The 21,496-nt window shown below is 42.1% G+C and overlaps 2 protein-coding genes across 9 annotated transcripts; both read right to left on the bottom strand.

Moving 5' to 3' along the window:
* Window positions 1-574: 574 nt before the first annotated feature.
* Window positions 575-8,355, bottom strand: MIIP (migration and invasion inhibitory protein). Of its 6 annotated transcripts, none has more exons than XM_075772931.1 (10): window positions 8,233-8,355; window positions 5,714-5,885; window positions 4,673-5,164; window positions 3,920-4,019; window positions 3,392-3,503; window positions 3,127-3,191; window positions 2,562-2,691; window positions 2,085-2,181; window positions 1,114-1,221; window positions 575-820 (listed from the first exon to the last, which is right to left on the bottom strand). In XM_075772931.1, exons 1-10 carry the CDS (start codon window positions 8,340-8,342, stop codon window positions 656-658), a joined length of 1,551 nt encoding a protein of 516 aa, XP_075629046.1. In that variant the 5' UTR covers window positions 8,343-8,355; the 3' UTR covers window positions 575-655. The 6 variants fall into 6 exon arrangements, with proteins under 6 accessions (XP_075629046.1, XP_075629045.1, XP_075629049.1 ...); XM_075772930.1 differs by lacking the exon at window positions 8,233-8,355 and adding an exon at window positions 7,568-7,865 and having other exon boundaries at window positions 5,714-5,925; XM_075772934.1 differs by lacking the exon at window positions 8,233-8,355 and adding an exon at window positions 7,568-7,703.
* On the bottom strand, window positions 8,280-21,472 carry MFN2 (mitofusin 2). Of its 3 annotated transcripts, none has more exons than XM_075772927.1 (19): window positions 21,428-21,472; window positions 20,878-21,031; window positions 20,444-20,622; window positions 19,603-19,738; window positions 19,077-19,239; window positions 18,454-18,578; window positions 18,022-18,130; window positions 17,822-17,929; window positions 17,273-17,426; window positions 16,968-17,035; window positions 16,652-16,773; window positions 16,195-16,321; window positions 15,395-15,499; window positions 14,753-14,855; window positions 13,874-14,094; window positions 13,582-13,731; window positions 12,476-12,672; window positions 11,964-12,098; window positions 8,280-11,297 (listed from the first exon to the last, which is right to left on the bottom strand). In XM_075772927.1, the coding sequence occupies exons 3-19, from the start codon at window positions 20,616-20,618 to the stop codon at window positions 11,228-11,230; spliced, it is 2,268 nt and encodes a 755-aa protein (XP_075629042.1). In that variant the 5' UTR covers window positions 20,619-20,622; window positions 20,878-21,031; window positions 21,428-21,472; the 3' UTR covers window positions 8,280-11,227. The 3 variants fall into 3 exon arrangements, with proteins under 3 accessions (XP_075629042.1, XP_075629041.1, XP_075629043.1); XM_075772926.1 differs by having other exon boundaries at window positions 21,377-21,452; XM_075772928.1 differs by having other exon boundaries at window positions 20,444-20,688; window positions 21,377-21,440.
* Between the last annotated feature and the right edge of the window lie 24 nt (window positions 21,473-21,496).

Here is a 21,496-nt window from a genome sequence, read left to right as displayed (position 1 = left end):
AAAAACTTGGAAAAACAGAGGCAAGCATAAGTTGCAAACATTTTAAGGCATTATCCAGATTTTCAATTAATAAAATACCATTTTACTTTAATATGCTTTCTCACATTTATAATTACCCTGATGTAATGCACCCTGTAGCTACAGACATTGCACTGAAAATAAACTGGATTTTTTAAACTGAATTGCTGAGTAACTCAAGTTTAGAGCACTAGCAAATTATGTGTCATGTTTCAAACATTTGGAAATGAATATATTTATGTGCATTCCACTGAACCAGGCCACTGAAGGGCCAATTCCTCACCCTGGCATTCAAAGTTAACAATACGCGTCTGGATTACTTAGTTGAGGTGGCAGATGAACTCTGTTGCTACGGCTGTCCTAGTGGTAACAGTACTAGTTAGTCACCCTGTACACATCACTTTATCCAGCTCTACGTGGGAAAGCTCATGCATCTGCTTAGAAGTAGCTGCAAAAGGTAAAAAAGAAAAGTGAAAAAACATACATGAAAGTTTGTACATTCAGCTATGTGTACTGGTTGCTCACATATAAGCACAATTATGAAAACTAGGAAAAATCTATTCAAAGATTTATTTTTATTCAGAGTTGTTTCCACACCTGGCGCCCATCCCTTCCCCAGGGCAATCAAATCAGTGGTTCACAGAATTGAGGCAGTCGGGTTTAAACTTGGAGCTGCTCTGTAGTGTCCAGGTTTGTTTTGCTCCCTCTGCGGAGAAGCACTGCTAAATCTGAAGTGTGTCAAGTGGGTCAGGTTCAGAAGCTGGTCAGTTCTGGTTCCTTCTGACACTCTGGACACTGAGTTCTGGAATCCAAATGAAGAGGCTATTAATCAAAGGAAGCCAAAGTGACTTCTCCCATGTCGATGAAGATTGGTGAGCTGAGCAGGCTTCTGCCTGTTATCCAGCTCCCTTTGCTGTTTTGTGTCTGTGCACACTAGTTTACACAGTAGCAGAAGGAAAATATTTATTTGTGGAGATAAGCAGATAATCTTCCAGGCATTTTTGGTTCCTCAGCCATTGATGATTATCGTACCCTTTAGAGAGATTGCAATTCCCATCTGTGCAATTCCAGGGCCTCTTAATAGGCTATTCTTACCAGGCGAGGATGGTGAAAAGGCTTCTCTTCCAGTGAAGCTCGCAGATCCAAACTGCTGAGTGTGGGGTCGCTGGAAGGGATGAGATTTTCCCAGCCAGCCAGGCAATGCTGTGAAAAGACATGGCAATGCTGCATTGGAGTGCTTTACCCTTTTTAATCTATTGTGACCTGTTAGTTCTAAATAATAACTTCTGCATAAGGAGGTTTTAGCAGGTAATTAATTAATTTTTGAGGAGTTTTATATGACCAACAGAAAAGAGAAGAAATCTCTAATGAGGCAAAACTGCACAGCTATTCCCTCTTCTGCCTTTCACTGGCTAATTATTTCTAAAACAATCTCCTGCTTTGTGAACTCAAGCACCCGACCTCTCTGAACCTATCTCAGCTGACTCATCCAGTACCCTAAACCTCAAAAGCAGGCTTCTTCCTACCTCTTCCCTGGAAATCTCTAGGCCAGGGCTGGGTTTGATTAGTAATGCTGCCTGCAGCACTGCCTAGTGGCTGGAATACAGGACCAACTCTATAAAACCAGTTTTAAATCCAACCTTCCCACTATTGATTTTGCCTGGCCCCTACACACTGTGAATACTTCACAGAAGTTTGTCTTTAGACTACCTACATCTGTGGAAAGAAACACAGGCACTCTTAGGTATGCTTCATCATGTTGAAAGGTCAATGTCTGAAATAAGTCAGCTGAATCATGCCCCAGAAGTATACAGGTCCATATGGCACTTTCTTTTTCTCAGTGTAAAGCGTTTGGAGATACGTCAGATACTTTATGCCAGCTACACAAAGGTATGAACTGAGAAGCACACACCAATGGCTTTTCTTGCTATCTCAGTGACCCAGATAAGAAATTTTAGTGGAAATCCTGCCAAGGGGATGAGTCTCAGATTCTCTTTCCTTCTTGTGCTGTAACAACGCCCAGCCTGGGCTGTGCCATCAGTATCAGCAAGAAGACTGCAACTTACCGAAGGTAATCCTAAATTGTCTGCTGGTTCAAAGCTCTTCCTGCGATGGGCTTTGTATTTGTAGGTAGGCATAAGGGTAGACCTGGGAATGCTGACCCTGCAACCACACAACAGAAGTAATTGCCTACATCTTCGACAAGGCAGAGGAAATTTGCATGCCTTCCCCACTTAGAATCCAAGGGTCTAATCTCAAAGTGAACCAAGCCTAACAGTTTTGGATTAGGGCATTAGACACTTAACACGTACATTCAGATTCTGGACCAAACTCAGATAAAACATGCATATCTCACTGACTTGAAAACTGTTCTGCTTATGGAAAAGATCAGTAGGGAGTTTTTAAACAAAAGATATCTCTGCCTTGAGAAGAGCAACCTTCTACAGTGCTATTTTGATGCTGTCTTCTCCCTCACGATTAGCTTTTTCTTCCCTATTGTTTCCTTGAGTTCTGCATATTACAAAGCAGTAATTCTTATCTACCTGACATAGGCTGGCTCTTCCAGGATCTCTGGGGGCTGGTGAGTACGTGGGATCTTACACACAGGGCACGCAGATTCTGAATCCACAGGGACAGCAAAGAGGCGCTGGTTTAATCTGTAACAGTAAACACCTGCCACAGAGTAACGAAACATCATGGTATTTCTAGTTTGTCAGAAGGTTCCTCAACCCAGTCAACAAAGCTGTGTTCTACCACAGTGCCACACATGCATTCTATAGAAAGAGCTGGTTTTCCTTAAATATCTTTTACATTTCCTGTCCCCAAATAAGTTCCTAAAAAGCAAAACCAAAACTTCAACCTCCTCAACTTAAAAAGAGAACATTAACCAATTACAAGAAACCCTGACAAAATAACACTGATTGAGAGAGGATCCCTAGAAGACTCAAGTATCTTCAGAGTAGGAAGTTGAATCTGGTTTAGAAGCTGCAGCTAGAAATAACACATTCTTCCTTGTTTTGCATGATGTGGGGCTCTCTCAGAATGACAGGCAAAGACTGCTCAGTTGTTTGTTCACAGAAATTGGATTAGGAAGAAATCTGATCTTACACTTATGGGAACTGCTTATCAAATCTGGTTCTTCTTCAGGAAGTATGTAATCCAGAGCCTTGGGCCTAAAGAAACACGCAAACAAATCAGTTAGTGACCAGGGGCAGGCCCTCTGAACAGCCCCGTTTTTCCAAGCATACGTTTCTGACTGGGAAGTAGCGGCCTACAAAGTCCCCTTCACAATTTCCCACTCCAATCAGACCATACTTCTCGTTACTCTAAAGGGATACATTGCTGCTCCAGCCCTTCCCCCATACCCACTTACTCCCTGTGCTGCTCATGAATACATGCTTCTTTGTTGGCCTGCCGGAACTCATGCAGCTCAGCAAAGTATTGATCAGATTTTTCTGATGTTGAGGAGTTTGTATCTAGGAGCCCTGAGAACACCAAGGAAAGAGAATAGTTCAAGGATTTACTGGATTTGGGAAAGCATCAAACAAACCTCACACAAACACCATCATGGCAAACCAGAGATTTACTGTGTGGTTTGGGTCCCTTATTGCATTCATTCATTTTGGTTACTTGGTATCCCCGCTGACCCCACTCAGCTTTGCCATTTGCTACCTGGATTCCCATACCACTGCCTCTTCACCATTCCCAGGAAGCACAGGTCACCTCTGGCCTGAATGAGGAATGGCTTCTGACAAAACTGTTGCTCCTCTGCTGAGACCTGCTATGTGGGCTCTAGGTCCACAGTTCTGTCACAGCTCAAGTTAAAGGGGTCATAAACTGTGTTTTAACTCTTCCTACTACCAAATCATGCCAAGGGCTTTGCTTCACGTTTAGGATTCACCTGCAATCCAGTCATAGCCCAGGAAAGGGCGCACGGACCAGCTGCTCACAGGCATGGTATATTCTTCAGGGTCAGACTGAAAAGTCACATGACCAACTTCCTTCAGGGAAAAAAACAATTCATAAACACTTCTGATACATCTAGCAGCACATTCAAAGGTACAGCTTAGGAGATAACTGGCAGCTGTTCAAATGGGACAGCTGTGGCTTACTTTGAGGCTGCATTCTATCTATGCCTTTACCAGTAATTTGATTCACCAGCCCTTTGTCCTCTCAATTCATAAAACAGAAGGAGGATGCAGGGTACTTGCCCAGGGTAAGGCAGTATTTTTCAGGGCTTTAAACAAAATGCTGACTTCCCTGCATCACACATCCCCAAGCATCAGGCTACCCGTGCTGCCTTGGAGGATGATCACGGCAATAGCTTGCCCTTCACGCTGAAGGAAACAAGCACTGCATCAGGCTACTCTTCCCGAGCATATGAATCACATATGCAAATGATAAAGAGTCATTTACTTACGTTTACATTCACTTACAGTGAAGTGCTACAGCTTTCTAGTCTTGTTCAAGGGTGAAGGAAAGCAGGAGCTGAACAAACTGCCAACAGCCCCTGGCTGCTAAGGCTGGGAATAGTTCTGACACCAACTTCCAATTTACACAGTGGGAACAGGGCAAGTAATGTTCTCCTGACCCTTTCTCCCTATCCTTCTATATTGACTTATGCAAATGAGAAAGCATTAGTTTCACCGTTTACCTTCAACTCTTTGGACTGCGATGTCACCAAGACTGATTTACAGATTATGGGCTCTCTAATGACCACGTGCTGCTTGCTGGTTTCTTCACTTTGTATTTTGCTCCGTGATGGGTCCAGATGACCCTTAAGCTGTTTTTTCTCATGGAAATCACATAGCAGAGCGGATGGTTTTCTGTTCTCTCCATGCCTCAGAAGGAAGGGTTCTTTCTCTGGACTTCCTCGAGCATGGCCATCCCTATCGACTCCAGAGGTTTCTCTGCCACACATAATGATTTCACACACTGCCATAACATTCTTCTCTTTCCCAGGAAAGCTGGAATCCAAACCTACAGCTTCCTGCATCTTTGCTTGTTGTTGCTGTACCCCTCTGTCATTGCTGCTCTGTTTAAGAGATGAACAGAGGGCTGCTCTGGCTGTGTAAGCTCTGGGTTCCACAGACACCAACATTGCAGGGTCAGCTGTAGACTTCACAGCATTGACCTCATTTTCCTTCTGTAAGGACAAAGACCACAGGGCATCATTGAGATTACAAATACCTTTCATTACGACATTTTACTCAGTAAGCGAAAATCAACCTCTCATTCTAGCCTGCTCACCCCTTTAAATTCCTGTGGGGGGAAAAAAGCAAAATCCTTATATTATTCATTAGACGTTATTATTTGGAGAGAATAAGAAAGGGGTTCATTTCCAGCTAAATGCAGCTTTTCCCAATTTGAGAAACCACTAAACATTCAGCCTTTGTGCTTAGAAGAAACAAAAGGATTATGTTCCACAATGTTCATTCCCATCTTAGATTAAGAAACCTACATTTCTTAGGCAGGAACTGATTTCTGAACCCTTTGCAAGGAGAACATATTTGAGACCACAGGGTAAACAATAAACAAAAGTCTAGCTTCTTTTCTAACAGACTCCATATTCCACTTTCTACCAGCTGCTCCATGTCCACGTTTCCTTTATCACACCGCTCCATAGGCAGAGCTGCTGCCTACCCTACAAGATCCATTTGCTTCCCAGCCCTCCTAGCACAGGCACAACACATACCCCTCTCTCGGGCAAGGGGACAGATCTTTCAGTAGCTGTTCTATTTTGAAGAGATGCTGGAAGGAGTGGTTTGCTGGGAAGTCTTTTTCTGATCTCTTCCTGCTTCATTCTGAGCCTTTGTAGAAGGTCCTGGTTGGCCTGACGCAATCTCTTCAGGTGGTCTAATTCCATCCTATGAAAACATTTTCTTGTAAAGCCAGAGGAATGGTGAACTACATGAATGGAAGCATTAAGTGAAAAAGCAGACTCAGGAGGAACCACTTTCAGAGGATTTTTCATTAAAAAACACTTACAGCTGTTGGAACACTGAAAGTTGGTCATTGCTCAGATTCAAAACTCTCTACTTTAGGAACTAGCACCACTGCATACTACTTTTCCCTCAGATGTAATGTCAAATATTTTGCACCCAGAAACTGGTAGCTGACTGAATAGACGCAAGAGACTCTTACAGAGGCAACAGTAAACATGAAAAAAGTCACATCAAATAGCTAAATAAGAGGCACTTGATTCAGAGGCTGATATTTAGGACAACCTTATGTAATTCTGCTTTAATGTTCTTTTTAAGCATCAAAATTTATACTGTGATAATACCAGTATGCTCCTAAGTTCAAAATGTGAATAATGAATATGAATGTATTTACTACATTCAAAAGAAATACTGAGTCAAAACTGTCCTCCACGTTCCCCAGGCAGGAAGGCTCCAAAGGCTCAATTATGACTCAGGACTAGGGCTCAGACAATTCCAATCCCACACATTAATCACTAAGGGCTACTGCCCTTTTATCAGAAGAGAGGGGGAAAAAAAAGAGTTAATAAATAAATAAAACTTTGTTTGACTGGAAGGCTGTCATGCTGTTCAACATGGTTTCAACATCACAAGCTCCTCTACATTTGGAGAAAGTGCTGTGTTGTTGTTGTTGTTTTTTTAATAAACCAAACCAAAACCCTAAACCTAAACTCCCACATTGCTTTTTGCTAGAATGATCAATTATGTTCTCAAGAAAACTATGTGCTTCTCTAGGACCTTTTGATCTGAAGGATCCCCAAACCCTTCTCCAAAGCTCATCTGATTTGTTTTTGAGTCTGCTACCTTGGCAACTGGAGATGAGGAATCAAATGCATATGCTGTACAACAGCACTGGGAAGAACATAGAGCAATACTAACAGTCGAAAAACTACAAATGTCTTTTTGTTACAAGAAATAAGTGAGAGGCCCACTACTGGATGTAAAATAGAAATACCAGTCTTAAGGCACTAAACTTCTTTGAGATCATTTGAACAAAACATAAGTTCTCACAGCATTCACAGGACAAAGCTCCTCAGCATCCTCTCATCATTGCTCATCGGAAAGCAAATATTCTGAAAATAACATTAGTCAAGGGACTTTCTGGCAGGGTTTTACCAGATGAGATCCACTCTTAGCATAGTCAACAAGAAGCTGTGAGTCCTTCATGCTCAACCCCAGGGGCTCAAGATTATGAAACTGCTTTAGTCTGAATCCTTTATGAAAAGCAGCTTAGCTTCTCACAGTTAAAACAATAAATAATGGCTGTTTCGGGAGCTAAGAACTCTCATCTCTGCAAGAAAGTTGTCCAACACCTATGCAGAGCTTCCCAGAGCTGTTTCTGCGCAGATGCGCTGGCTCGGCTCTCCCATGCCCACGAGGCAGGGGAGATGGCCCTGGGCATCGTAAACTTCCTCTTCCCTCTTTAAGAGGTGACAGCCGACAGAGAACTGGCAAACCCTCCCTCCAGAGTACGGCGTGGGAAGGCTGCGAGCCTGGCCAGGCCAGGCGCCTCCAGGGCTTGCGGACGTTCAAACTCCCCCCCGCCGACTCCGCGTTTTCAAGCCCACCTGCGCCGCACCCCGCCGCGTCGCCAGGCGATCCCGCGGCCGGGGGATCCCCGCCCTCGCTCCAGCCGCCGCCGGGATTCCCCAGGGCGGCCCCGGCCCGGTCGTTCCTGCAACCAAGCGGCCAGCCGCCCGCCGCGGGTGGGCCCGCCCCGCGCCTCCCGGCATGCCCGAGGCGCCGCCCGGCGGCAGACGGCCCGGCCGGCGGAGGAGGCGGCGGGCCGGAGTCCCAGCACACGGGTCCGAACTCCCTCCTTTGGGGGGTCAAAAAATCGCCACGGCTCATTGTCTGCACGGAGCCCGGACGCCCAACGCCTCCAGAAGGCAGCCGTTTTGAAATTTTATCACTGGAAATCGGGCTTTTTCTCTTCTAACACGCACAACGTAATCTATCGGCTGAGAATACTAATTCACCACAACTTCAGACTATTAACACTGTATTTGCTGACCCTTACTTCCTACGATATTCTCAAGAAATCACTGATTCAATACTGACGGTTTTAGTACAACTTAAGAAGGAATCTCTCAAACTTTCTATCAGATAATTCAGTATCATTGGTTTCCTTGTTAATTTTCATAGTAAGAATGCAAATAAAAGGTCACTATTGTCAAACATGCAATTTACTAGAACACGGTAGCATATCATCATCTGAATATATTATACTTACTCTTGAGGACTTTGTATCATGACATGCAGAACATACCAGGAGAAATATTTTTCCAATTCATTTTTATTTTGGTTTCCATTGTTTACAGCATTGATACAGGAATAATTCATGCAAATTTATCACCTTAAATACGGCAGAGAGAAAACTCACTGGTAAGAGTATTTCGAAGAGCTCCATCAACATAACACAATGAGAAAAATAAGTAGCAGCAATAAGATAAAGTGCATTTAGCTGACCTTCTTTAATAAGAGTTTGGGGAAGATTGGTTTTGGAATCACCTGTTCTAAGGATTAGTTTATCATTCTTTATGAAAAGCAGAAGAGCCTCCTTGCTAATAGTGTTCATTCCTCCACCACTCTGAATTAAAGAAGTACAGCTGGATTTTGTTTAAGAGCAACCCAGCTCATAGGCCTTTCTGTTAAAAGTTTGATTCTCGACCACTCGGATGTCTACAGACAAGGGTTACACACATTCTTAAAAATTCTTCTCTCCCATGTTAGCAGTTTTGCTTCTTAAAAAAATTCAAGTGGGTCTTTCCTCCGTTCTATAGGTTAGGTTTCAACGCTATAGTGAGAATGCCTACATCACTGAAATCTGAACAGTGTCAGAAACACACACATTGGCAAGACACCAGATTCTATGAACCCATCGATCTTTTTTCGCTTTACAGATCAGACACTGGCTTAAAGATCAGATCATTTATCAGATTTCCCCTAAAGGCCTGCTGAAGAGAGCTAACAGCGCATGTTTTCAAAAGCCAGGTCAGCATTTCAGGTAGCCTGTTGCTGCTGAGCAGTAGTACATCATCATCTCCCACTACCTGGAATCAACAATTTCCTGGGGTATTAGGGATGTGCTTAATGTTTTAACTCATAGTAAATAGCTTATTATAAAGGTATGTGTGATACCTTGAGAGACTAGAGATCTGAATTTATTCACATAATACCTGCAACAGAATAACAGTGGATGATTCCACTTAATCCGGTATACTTCACCACAAGCCTAGAGAACACAATTCCAGAGGTAAGGACTCAAATTTTTCTTACTCATTCTCAGATCTGATCCAAGCCATATTACGTTCTGGTGGTTGCCTGAGGAAACCAACCAAGGCCAGTGAAGCTCTCTGATGAAAATGGCTTTTCAGTTTGGGTTGGATTCTGAGCTGTCTACTGCAAGTGAAAGGTTTGTTTGCCTCCTGCATTCCAGGGACATAACAAAAGTCTCACTGCCAGCTCCTACATGATCAAGATACTTCAAGTCTTACTGCAAATCTTAGAACAGCCTAAAGTACTTACTGACATTTCACTATTTTTACTCCCTCAGGTGCCAAGCAGCTTCTTCTTTCTTGAACTTTTGCAACACACAAAACAGGGGACTTGTCACAGGCACATATATTCATACCTGAGCATGAATGAGAAATCTTAAGACCAGCTGATACCATTTTCAAGTGAAAAGTCTCATTGTCAATAAGTAAAAAAACCCCACTGCTTAGTTCTGAATTCAGCTGGGACCTGCTCAAAGATAGCCCCACATTCTCTAAAGTTTGATGCTGAACAGATTTAGGTTGTCACTGACCTCAGAACTACAAGGATCTGATTCTGGATTCCTCAGACATTTTGTGGGGAACAGAAAGGTTATACCCAACACATGGCAAAATACTGACCCATCAAATGGGAAAGAAGCTTTGAAGCATAGGAACCTAATCCTGGTACTACTGAAATCAGTGGGAATTTCTCCTCTATTAAGAGGAAGAGACTCAAGTCCTTACAATTCCCAAATCTTATACTCGAAATTCAAAATTGCTTCAGGGCAAAACTCAATGATTAATTTCATCTTTTTGCAAATAAAGAATGCCTTTAAAAAAATAAGTTGCCTTAATCCATTCTTGCCCTGGCCTGAAATACAAGGGACAGGTCTCCCCCCCTGCCCCACAGGAGCTGCACTTGCTAGCTTATTCCATACTTTTAACAGAAGAGAAACAAAATCAAATCATATTACTGCGTGGGAACTCTACATGAAGCAAAATCTCTTACAGCTTGTAATCCGCATGCTGTTCTGGTGACCAAATAGCGGTAATGGAATTCCGAAGGCCTGCTTCCAGAAACACAGCTGTGCATTTCAAAAAAAACCCCACGTTCATCAACTTATCTCATAAGGCAGTTCATTACATTCTGTCAACTGGCTTTTCTTTCCTATTTTTCTTTCTCAACAAACCGCCAAATTATCAGCGCTACTTCCTTCACAGGAACTGGTTATGTCTTTGCAAACTATTTGTCCATGACATGAAATGTGCCAGACTGCATTATTAAAGAGCTCTTAAGAGGAAGAAACTAACTCCAAAGACAATAAGGTTACCAAAGCAAAGTCTTAGTCCCTCTTGCTCTGGAAGAGAACTGGGTTCACAGGTTTAAACATACTGACAGTAATAAACCTTTCTATGAAGGGACACGGTGATTCTCTGTCATGTTCTATAGTAACGGAATATTAACCTAGGAGATAGGCTTGTATGGGCTATAAATGCATTGCGAAACCATCACTATGTCTGTGTGCACAGGATCTGTGTTTAGACAAACAGCTGCTTCTCATACATACATAAACTTGGGGCTTGGAAGTCAAAAGTTCTGCTTTCACATAGTAAATGAATGACTCCATAAAAACGTGTCAGAATAACTTTCAACCTGATAAACACTTGTTTGTTTGAATTTGTTACCATACTTGATTTTGCTTTAAAAAGCCCCCTGTAAATGCATGAAGCACACATTCCTTCTGAAGTAGCCTGGTCTCACAAGAAGGAAAAAGAAGAGTTATAAACAGCTAGTGTTTAGAGGTGGGACACAAAATGGGGAAGCAGAATCCTATTGTTCACACAGCAACTGGAAACATAGCAATAGGCTTTTGCTCATTCCTTTTAGGGAATTCCATCACCCACCATATTCTCTGCAGTAATTAAGAGAGCACTGAAGGGAAACAGTGTTGTTTTTCTCTTCTTCCCACATTATCTGCTTTGCTGCAGGTACTGATGCGTGAACATGTTGAGTTCACTGTCAAGCCAACCCGCTTTATTCCTACAAGGACAAAAAGTCTCCATTAGGTAAAATAGCTCTTCTCAAGCCCATCTGAAAGAAGCATGACTAAAACAAGCAAACAGCAAGGCATGGAGAGGAGTGCCAGGGGTTCATTCCAAAATGCTGCTACCATTCCTTGCCCTTCCTCAGGTAAGGAACACTTGCCTGATAACAATCCCTAGGCTTTGAGGTTCAAACGGAGATCTCAGTCACAACTTCACATTAATCTTATTGTGTGGATAAGGAATGTTTGAAAAATTCTTCCCGACAGCTTTGCAGGGTGAAGAAAAACACCAGACAACTGTGTACACAGGTGAGGGCGAGACTTTCTGCATAATTTTATAATAGCCTGAAGGAGTTTGTAGGAGTAGAGGACTGTATGTTTTGACAAGTGGAAAGGAACAGTAATTCCAAACAAACCAAAAACAAGAAGGAAAATGTGTTTTGTGAGACAGAAGATTTAAATGACTGTAGACATTACATGGGAAAGTACATAGTGAAAAGGAACATGACTTGGTAGGGAAAGATGCTGATGTCTGCACATCTAACACTATGACGGAAGACAGACTGCACTTAAAGATACACCCTAATCTGAACATCTTGGGGCAATCACGTGAAAAACACTTGTATGCAAATATCTGTGTATATGGGATAATAAAATCTCACCTGAGCAGTTTTGCTTTGCTCTGTAGTGAATCCAGAACTTCAATTTTTTTATTCATAGCAGAAATTTCCTGCTCAAGATTCTCCCGTGTGACATCTACTTGCTGACACAAATGAGCAAATGTTCCAGCAAGCTCTCTACAAAACAGAGAGTAGTTGGGTACGATGAAAAGTACGATTAAGCAGCAAATTCAAGGAATAAATCCCTTTGCTCTATAGTGATAATGATACTGACTCAGATGTTCATCTTTCCACTTTTGCACAAGAATACGTTAGAGCATCAGAGCAACTTGATTTGAGAGACCCAAGTACATTAAGACTAATGCTTAACAGCACCTGAATACTACATCGGTGATTCAAAAAAACATAATATTCTTTTAAAACACATGTATCATTACACATTTTTAAATCTGGATTTCAATATGCGGACTTATCTTGTTTTAACAAGGAATATAATTTAAAAAACTCAAACAACAGAATTTAGGTAAGGTTTTAGCTGAATATAGGCAACTCACTGTTGGACTTGGTGGCTGCAATTAGAACCCGTATAACTGACGATGAGCTGCAATTTCTCACCAGCATACTCTACAAACTGCCGTTTGAAAGCTCTCTCTTTTGCTTTTGTGGTCCAGGTGAGGCGCTCATATACATAAAGGAGCCCATAAAGGCCAAAAGAGAGAGCAATCAGTCTCCAACCCACAGCCTTCCAGACCTAAAAGAAGCACAAGGAAGAAAAAAAATGACACAGCCATCATCTAGGAACAATGCTAACTCCAAACAATGGTGCACAGAGCATTGCACTTATATTCTAGGCAGGTAAAAATGAGCCAGATAGATCACCCTGACTTGCAAGTGGTTTCATTGGTCAGACAGCTTACTACCGATGTTCAGTCTACCAAATAAAAATACCTAACCTAAATTACATCTGCAAGTGCAAACAAACTTTGTCTGGTTCACAGAATCCCTGTTTCTGAAGTAAAAGATGTTTTTAAGCAACAATCTCCCCTTTGAGAAATCGTCCACCTCTAAACATTGTGACACTACAATAGCACATAAGTATGGAACTGGCACTACAGAAACTTAGATTTCTTCCTGCAACAGGAACTAGAGTTACCACACAACTTGAGTTAGATTGCTTATGCCTTCACGGTTTGGGGAGATTTCAGATTCAAAACATTCATTATTTTCCAAAGACAGAAAAGCAGGAAGTGCTGATTTTCTTTTAAATAAATTAGGCATATTATCTAAAATTAAGTGCCCTCTTCCCTTTCCAGGAAGAAAAATACACACAATCAGAGGCTCATAGTAGATATTTCTGTCCCGATTCCTCTGTTAATGGGAAAAGAAAAATACCAAATTTTCTTTTATTGTCACAAAAGAATCGGAGCCTACTTAATGCTTTTGTAACATACTTCAAAGGGCTATCTTCACAACAACCCTGGCTCTAAGCCCAACTATTATGCAAAACAAGCTCAATATTTATACTCAAATGGAAGATCAAAGGAGAAAGTATTTCACTATCTGTGAATAGCAAATATCTATAGGACTCAGCAGCGCAAGCACTTTTCAAGTCAGCGCTCCAACATTATTTAAGTGAATGCTGCTCAGATTGCCAACGCACCACACCACCAACCACGATGATCCCCATGGAAGTTCGGGAAGTTAATGATGCCAGTCCAGTCACCATCGACACCATGAGCTCTTCCTGGGTCATAGAGCCCTGAGGCAAAGGAGGCAGACTGGGATTTGCTGGTGTTAGAGGGCGTTGAACCTAATTAGAAAAGCACAACACCACAAAAACAAAGTACAGAATAAGAGAAGACAAGCCACTGCCCTTCCCACCAAACAGACTTCAGCAGCTACTAAAATAACGAACACCACATCTACCCCGACCACTCAATGAGGTATCTTACCTGGTCATTATAGCCCATCAAGGCCCGACGACCATTCTTTGGTCCCAAAAACCTGTTCACCAGCATCGTCCATCCAAGAGAGAAATGAAATTCTATGTCCTCTTGGAAGTCGGCACAAAGCTTGTCACAGTTCAGATCGTAGCTGAGCATGAAGCACTGTCGGGGAATTAACATGTCTATCTGGCCCCGCAAAGAGACTGGAAGAAGGGGTTTCAAACCATCTGCAAGGACAGAAAATAAAAACATTCAATAAATGGCTATTAAGTCCACAAGAATTAACCAGACTTGTATTCTGTAATCAGAATGGTTATGGGTTGTTCCATTCTCCACTGTTATTTTTCTTAGTAACTTACATTTCCTAAAGCCAAGCATGTTGCAAAGCAAGAGATACATCATGATTACTATCCGATTCTTAGTACTTCAGGTCAACTCAGAAGGAAATCTCTCCATGGACCCTCCTAAATCCTTACAGGTAGCTGATGAAATGTACAGTTTAGCAATAGCTTGGAAAACAGAATCTGAAGGCAGTTCTAGAAGTGTTTAGGTACCATACTCCTATTAAAGCTTATATCAGACAGCTTATATTTCATTAGGATCTTGGTCTGAGAATATCTCAAGTTTCCAAAGTCACAGTTCCTCTCTGCCATGAGGATTAAGCTGATTGTATATATTCATTAGCAAATCACTGCACAAGTTCAGACACAGAGCGGAAGAAGCAGGAGTAATTAGTCCCCTACACAACAGCATTACTAATCAGGACGGAAACTAAGATGATGCCAGCTGCGCATCAACCATCAGATTAAAGAGAAACCCAGAACATCAACCTAGTTATTTTGCCTTACAGTTAAAGGTAAGGGAAATATTGCCTGCTGAACTGACCTATCATTTCTTGCTGCATTGTCTGTAGGGAAGCTGTGATTGCATTGGAGCAACGATCTGACATGTTACGGCCCAGGCCTTCCTCAATGTGTTTATGCAGCTCCTGACAAACAGAGAAAGGGTTATGAAGCTTAAAGTAAACATAGGTAAGATGCAGGCTGCAGGTCCTAGAGCTTGCCAGTTAAAAAAACCCTCCCAGAACAGAGGTATGCATTCTGGCTGCCCACTGTTCTAACATTAATTTCATTTTTTCCTCCCATTCTTGTGAAGGAGAGGAAAAAGCAAATAAAAACATCTCACATGTACTCTGTAGTCTAGGAAAAGTTCTGTTTGATCTATACAATGTGATACATCATATGTCTATCAATTTTTCACTGAGATTATTTAAAAAGTGGTGGTGGGGGGTGTTTTGGGGTTTTTTTTGGTGTGTGTTTTTTTTTAAAGATGTTTACTTTTTACAGAAGCTGTCCAAACACAAGAGACATTCTAACATAAGATTTTTCACAATATGAAAAGCTTAGCTCATACCCTAGTTGGAAGAATGTTAAACATATCAAAGAGCTGGCATAATTACTGACTCAGAGCAAAAAAAAGGCCTCTTTAAATTGCTTAAGCAACCTGTAAGAAGCAAACATCACTTACGCTCTTGTAAACTTTAAGAACTACTTGAGACGGATGGAAGTCTGCTTGGTATTCATCTACCAACACTGAAAGCCGTCTGATTTCTTCTGCCATTGCATTTGACACCTAGACAAACAGCACAGAACAGAGTTGATGTATTTTCTGTCCTAGGGAGAGATGGAAAATCACCACTGAAGACGTGCATCTCTTAGTAAGCACTACTGAACACTAGGCACTATGATTGTGCAGAGCCACGCGGCCATTGTGTGCCAACTGCAAAATACAATATTGGTGACTTGCAAACAAAGGTGGCTGAGCAGTATGTAGCCATACATCACTGTGCTCTGTATAACAACACAGAGAGAGATGACTGGGGCAATAGAAGACTTGTGAGAAATGAACAGGCCTTTTCTGTAGATTCATAATAGTAAAAATGGCATGTTATTGCTAGTAAGAAGACTGACATTATTCTAGATTGAAATAATAAGGAAACATCTGAAATGCTTTAGTATTTTAGCAAGTACTTAAGACTAAAATATAGTAGCAATAATAATTCAAACGTTAAAGTCTCATTGTTTATTTAAAGCATCTTACATGAGTCACTCTAAGTTTTCCTGAAGTATTCTACTTTTTGTTTTATTAACTCAAGGGAAAGAAAAAAAAAAAAGAAAGAAAAAAACCTTCTTCTGAAAGCACTTCTTCTCTTCCCATCTGTAACTCTCATATTTCTAGTACTTAAAACCTATCAGCACTTGGCATTTTTCCCACCACGCTGATAGCTGTTTCAGACAACCTCTTTTTCTGCAGCCACTCCTCCTTACCTGCCTCTCCACTTCTTCTGTGATCTGTTTTATTTTCCGCTTGTAGTCTTGAGTAAGGAGCTCCAGCTGTTTGTCAATAAAACCTAAACGTTCCTGTCTTTCCTCTCGCATTTCCAGACAGTAAACTCTGGTGAAAAAAAAGTGCCCATCACAAAGCCAGATAAATGGATTTTTGATCTACAAATACTATTTGAATTCCAAAACCAAGACAGATTCTCCTGCCCAAGAAAAAAATGTGTCAGCATCTACAATACATTACATACGCATGGCACAGGACAAAAAAGGGTTCTTCTCCCAATACTTTCACAATTCACTAGAAGCAAAACCAACAGTACATGTCCTTCCCACTCTCAACCATGCTGTATTCTGCTTTGCATTCCAAATACTCATATTCCCTTAAATTTCTCCCAGAATACAAGCTTCAGTTATGCAAGCACCAAGCATCAGCTCTCCTCACCGCTGTTCCTGGGCAGCAATATGCACAGAATCCATGATGAGACGAACATCTTCCGCAATCTGCTTTGCTCTCACCGTATGCTGCTCAAATTTTGTTTTTACTGCGGACTGAGAGATACATTCCTGTATACAAAAGACAGCCCAAGATTAGCAGCAGGCAGAGGCACACTAACAGAACTTCTCCTTCCCATGTAATCTATTTCCAAAATGTGGTCCCACTCCATGTTTATAAACTTTAGTCCGCAGCCTTTCAGGAGTAGAATCTAAACAGAAGGTTAGATTCTACTAATCTAACCTCAAATCTTAATAATACTCACCTCAAATCTTCTCTCAAAGTTCTGGAACTCAAACATTCTTACTTGAAATCCATCTGCCAATGCACCACCTGAGAGAAGGAAAATACAAAACAATCAAGTTTTGAGAAAGCAATCAGATGGTGGACATCAGGAAATACTCCTGCTTTACCTTGAAGCCAATGCAAAAGTGCTGCTAAGTCACTCCTTTGGTTTTGACTGCTCTATTAATAATATGACCTACCCCAATTTTATCCCTTTTTTGGAACAAGATATTATCTGTTTTCTTTCCTATAAGAAAATGGAAAGTTTCTGTTAGCTTTCCTCACCTCCTTCTGGCATCCCTTGAGCCCTCTGAATCCTGGCATTCAGCACTTCTTTTGCCGACACAAAGAAAATTCGATCCCCTGCCTGGGCTCGATCCACCACACCCAGCTCATCTACCAGGAAACTGGTACACCGTTCCATGTGCTGTCGACGCACCTGAGGGATAAACAGGATAAACCCCACATGCAGTTAAATCCACTTTACACTCCATCTCTTAAAGGTTACATCAGGCACCCAGATGCTCTCTGCTGCTCTGAGCTAACAATACAAAAGAATAAGAGAAAAACTTGCTGTTTTATGGAATCTTCCAGAGGTTACCTAAGTGATCTAACTTCCAAAGGCCCCTGTGAAACTCTTGATTTCCAGCTCAGAAATTTCCAGAGTCATGTCCTGGTCACAAGTCTATACTCCCTCTAGTCTCCACACTATGGTAAATAAAAATCCAAACTGTAGAACAATCACATCCAACACTTTATGATTCTACCCGCAAGGACCAGAGTCAAAATGGACTCTGTAATATCCATGCAAAGAGAAGGAATTTAAACACAAACCTCTTCCATGTATTCTGGTTCAGAGGCAGATGCATCCCAGCGGTTATTTAAAATAAATATATTGGGTCGAGACAGACGTTCATTCACCTTGTGAAAGAACTGTTTCTCCTAAGCAAAACGGAACAAAACCTCTTAAGATTAATATATCAATTTTTAAAAAATTTTAGCCAAATTCATTGAACAAGTGGACTTGAACATACAGTTTGCATCAATGTTGATTCAGAATTTGCCACCAGGACAAATACATCAGCATCTAGACAGAATTTGTCAATCCAACTGTCCAGCTCTGTGGTTACATCAATGCCAGGGCTAGCAATAAAAAAAGAAGAGACATTACTAGGCTGTGGAAACAGCAAAAACAGAATTAAAAGAGATAATAAGAAACACGTTTCAGCTTTTAAGGGCATTAATTTCCCATATGTGAGCTACACTGTCCTGAGGTGACAGAGAGTACAGACTAAAAGGAAATACTAATCAAGAGAAACTCCGACTGCTAACTACAGCAAAGGACTTTAGTCACTGTCATCACTTAGAACAGGGTCAATTTCCTTGATGTTTGTTAAATTTGTATTTGAAGACATTTCTGTAATTAATCTGTGATAAGCAGGAAAGTAAAGATAGGTATTTCTCACCTGTCCATCAGCACCAGGTCATCCTTTAAGAGAGGACATTTGGAATTGGGCCACATTACGCTGACTAGGCTGCCAGCATTCAGAAGTTCATCTTGATGAAGGGCATGAGCCAGCTGGTTTACTGTCTATTAAAAAGGTGGTTAATTTGTAACATTTCCTGATTACCTCCCCTCCAGGGCTGTCCACAGAAAATTTAAGGTAAAACCCAACTCCAAATTGCTCTTTCCCTAGAAGGTTTTCCACATAAAACTTGCTTGAGTTCACTAGGAAACCACCTAGTGAGAGTTTATGAGAAATTTTCCAGTCAAGAAAGGCTGCTGAGGAATTATCAGGAAGTCTGTGCCTTCTGTCAGTCATACAGAGCTCAGATCTTCCTGAGTCATCGTTTCAGTTCCCTGCTATCACTAAGAGATACAACATATCTTTTTCATAAAATGAACAAGTTTCATCCTGTAACTTGCTCCATTGCTCCCTTCCTACATCTAACAAAACCTGTTCTTCATCTCTACTCCTTTAATGATTAAAATCCTTAACTGTGAAATTTATTCATAGTGCTTTAATTTTCCTGTTCCTTCCCTTTTCTGGCACTTCTGAAGAGCTGTTCTTCTTTATCTTATGCTTACCTTAACACTCTTCTTTTCCTCTGAGCCTTCAGTAAGCAGGAAAGCTTCATGTCCATCTGTCCCTTCCACACGCAGGAAACAATTAGTGGTGTGTCCAATTCCTGAAGGAAGGACTTTGTCCCATAGCATGGCATTTATCACAGTGCTTTTTCCATTGCTTGTCCTGAAGTCAGATTAAAGAGTGGTATAGATCGGCTTCTGAGATTCAGGTATACTCCTTTTCATGTTACAGAAAGCAAGTTCTCTAAACCCAAGCAGTATGAGAAGTATTAACAATTTAGGTGCCATAGGCAACTTACAAAAACACTCTTCTGTTTTCTTATTTTAAGAATTCTTCCAAGTCAAAGAATTATGTGCTACAATACTTGTTTCTAATTTACAAGAGGACTAGAACCAGGGACATGCACATTACAAGCAAAAGCTGGAGCACTAGCATTTCTATAAATATTTTTTACTGGCTACAATCCTAAAGATGCCAGTTGCTTTACTAAGTGGGGAGTGTAGGCAACATAAGCACGTGACTCACCTTCCAAAAAAAGCAACTTTCATGTGTCGTCTTGCCAACACTTCACTAATGCCACTGACTTTTGACAGATAGCCTTTGACTTCCAGTACCTGCTCTTCTGTGGTGACAGGATCAAGCTCAATGTTCTTGTGTGTTTCTAAAACCAAAATGTATCATGTGTCTGAATTCCAGAGCTCACCTGTCTCAGTACTGGGTGAAACACCTCTTCAAGACGTAACACGCATAACTGAATGTTTATCTGTGTCCCAAAGCCCGTGCAGGTAATGTTGACACGCGCAATTACACCCTGAGGCAATTTTGTATCAGCACTTATCATCTGGTCTCTTTTGTGTATCTAATAACCGTTCTTATCCTTAGGACTGCCTTAAACAGAACACAGCCAACACTTCAAACGCTCCAACACCATTTAAAAAAAAATCTTCTGTCTGTGTTTTAAGCTGTTAAAGCCAATTATTGGTATATGCTACATACCACTAGCAATGACACATCTAGGCAAGAAAATTGAAAGAATTATAGGCAAAAAACCTAAAGGGCCTTCTGTAGTTTTTTAATAAACTCCCAAACACAAAAAAACCAAGCATAGGTCACTAACTAGCTCAGTTTCATAACATGTGTGAACTTGTCAGCTTTAAAATATGAACCCTGAACTCCACTCAAATTCAATAAAATAACTTTCTGTTCTTCTTATAAATATTGGTATATAAACAGACATATGCATGTATAAATAAGCACAGGTCTAGCAGCGCCATTTAACTGAATGAGGTTTTTTTGATGTGTGTTTGGGGGAATCGTATGCGGGCAACGCACTGTTACACACTTGTAGTTCAAGAATTCAACTTACCTTCCAGGAACGAGGAGCTCTCATTGATGTATGCAGCCAACTGTTCAAAGATACCATTGATTTTCTTCTTTGCAGTGACAAAATGTTTAAGCGGAGAAGCATTTACCTCAGCCATGTGTCTTTTATCCTTCTTCACTGCAACTATGGACTTGGAACGAGTAAACAACAGGGACATTGCGCTACAGGGAAAAATCCAGTAAATAAAGGTGGCTCACCAAGTGCCAACAGCTATCCAACTAGGCATCCTACCAAGAAGTAGATAAATACACGTTTTAAAAACAATTTTCTTCTTTCAGAAAGAAATTGTTCCACTTTCTACAACTGGAAATTACTGGTATATCAGAAATAATAAAAAATCAACTTCATCTTTCCTTTTCCTTCTCCCTTCCAATAAACAGGCCCCCAGCCATCACTTCTTCCCTTCCTTCGCTTACTTTCAGGATGAGTGACGTTTTCACAGGTCAGGCATGGTCAGCTCGACTCCTCCTTGAACATGAACGACTGCAGTTTTCCTGCCTTCTCCCCCACCCTCGCCAGACTCCGTCCTGCAGCTCTTTCAGCGACGCCGAGTCCAATCCGTCCCCGTCCCTGCAGCAGAGGGACCGGGGGATGAGGCACGCAGGCTACCGAGCTCCCCGCCATCCCAGCGCCCGGGGGCTGCACTGGGCAGATGGTCCGGGCGGCCGCCGTCGCCCTTCTCCTCAGACAGCAGGCGGGCTGGGGAACGGCCGGCGCGAGCCAGGCAAAGGGCGGGAAGCGCCCCTCTCCCGCCCCCACAGGACGACGCGCACCTCGGAAGGGCGGCAGGACCCTGCCCGGCGCGTCCTCTGCCCGTGCCCGTGCCCCTGCCCTGCCGCCCGGGAGGCGACCCCCTCGAGAGTCCAGTCCAGTCCAGCCCAGCCTCGAACGGCTCCCACCCCCCCCACCTCTCACCTTCACCACCGCTCCCGTAAAGCCGCCATATTACCCCCGCGGCATCCTCACCCAGGAGGCGCAGGGCGGCGCGTGTCATCGGCCCGCGACGGGCGGGCCCTGTCCCGCGGCACCACGGGA

Source organism: Balearica regulorum, chromosome 21 (genome assembly GCF_011004875.1).
Source record: "Balearica regulorum gibbericeps isolate bBalReg1 chromosome 21, bBalReg1.pri, whole genome shotgun sequence".
In the NCBI taxonomy this organism is placed as follows: domain Eukaryota; kingdom Metazoa; phylum Chordata; class Aves; order Gruiformes; family Gruidae; genus Balearica; species Balearica regulorum.
The sequence above is the reverse complement of the archived record's forward strand: the minus strand, read 5'-3'. Positions and strand labels throughout refer to the sequence as shown.

Bases quoted from the DNA above. Each gene is read 5' to 3' on its own strand.
- MFN2 (XM_075772927.1), bottom strand. From the start codon at position 20,618: ATGTCCCTGTTGTTTACTCGTTCCAAGTCCATAGTTGCAGTGAAGAAG. The intron at 18,579-19,076 runs GTAAGCATAAGA...CCTTTTTAATAG, and splicing joins AGGAAAAGAAGAGTGTTAAG to ACAGTAAACCAGCTGGCTCA. The intron at 18,131-18,453 runs GTGAGAAATACC...TTTTATTGCTAG, and splicing joins GACCTGGTGCTGATGGACAG to CCCTGGCATTGATGTAACCA.
- MIIP (XM_075772930.1), bottom strand. From the start codon at position 7,850: ATGAGCCGTGGCGATTTTTTGACCCCCCAAAGGAGGGAGTTCGGACCC. The intron at 3,192-3,391 runs GTAAGTGGGTAT...GTGTTTCTTTAG, and splicing joins ATTCATGAGCAGCACAGGGA to GCCCAAGGCTCTGGATTACA. The intron at 2,182-2,561 runs GTAGATAAGAAT...GTGTGGTTGCAG, and splicing joins GAAGAGCCAGCCTATGTCAG to GGTCAGCATTCCCAGGTCTA.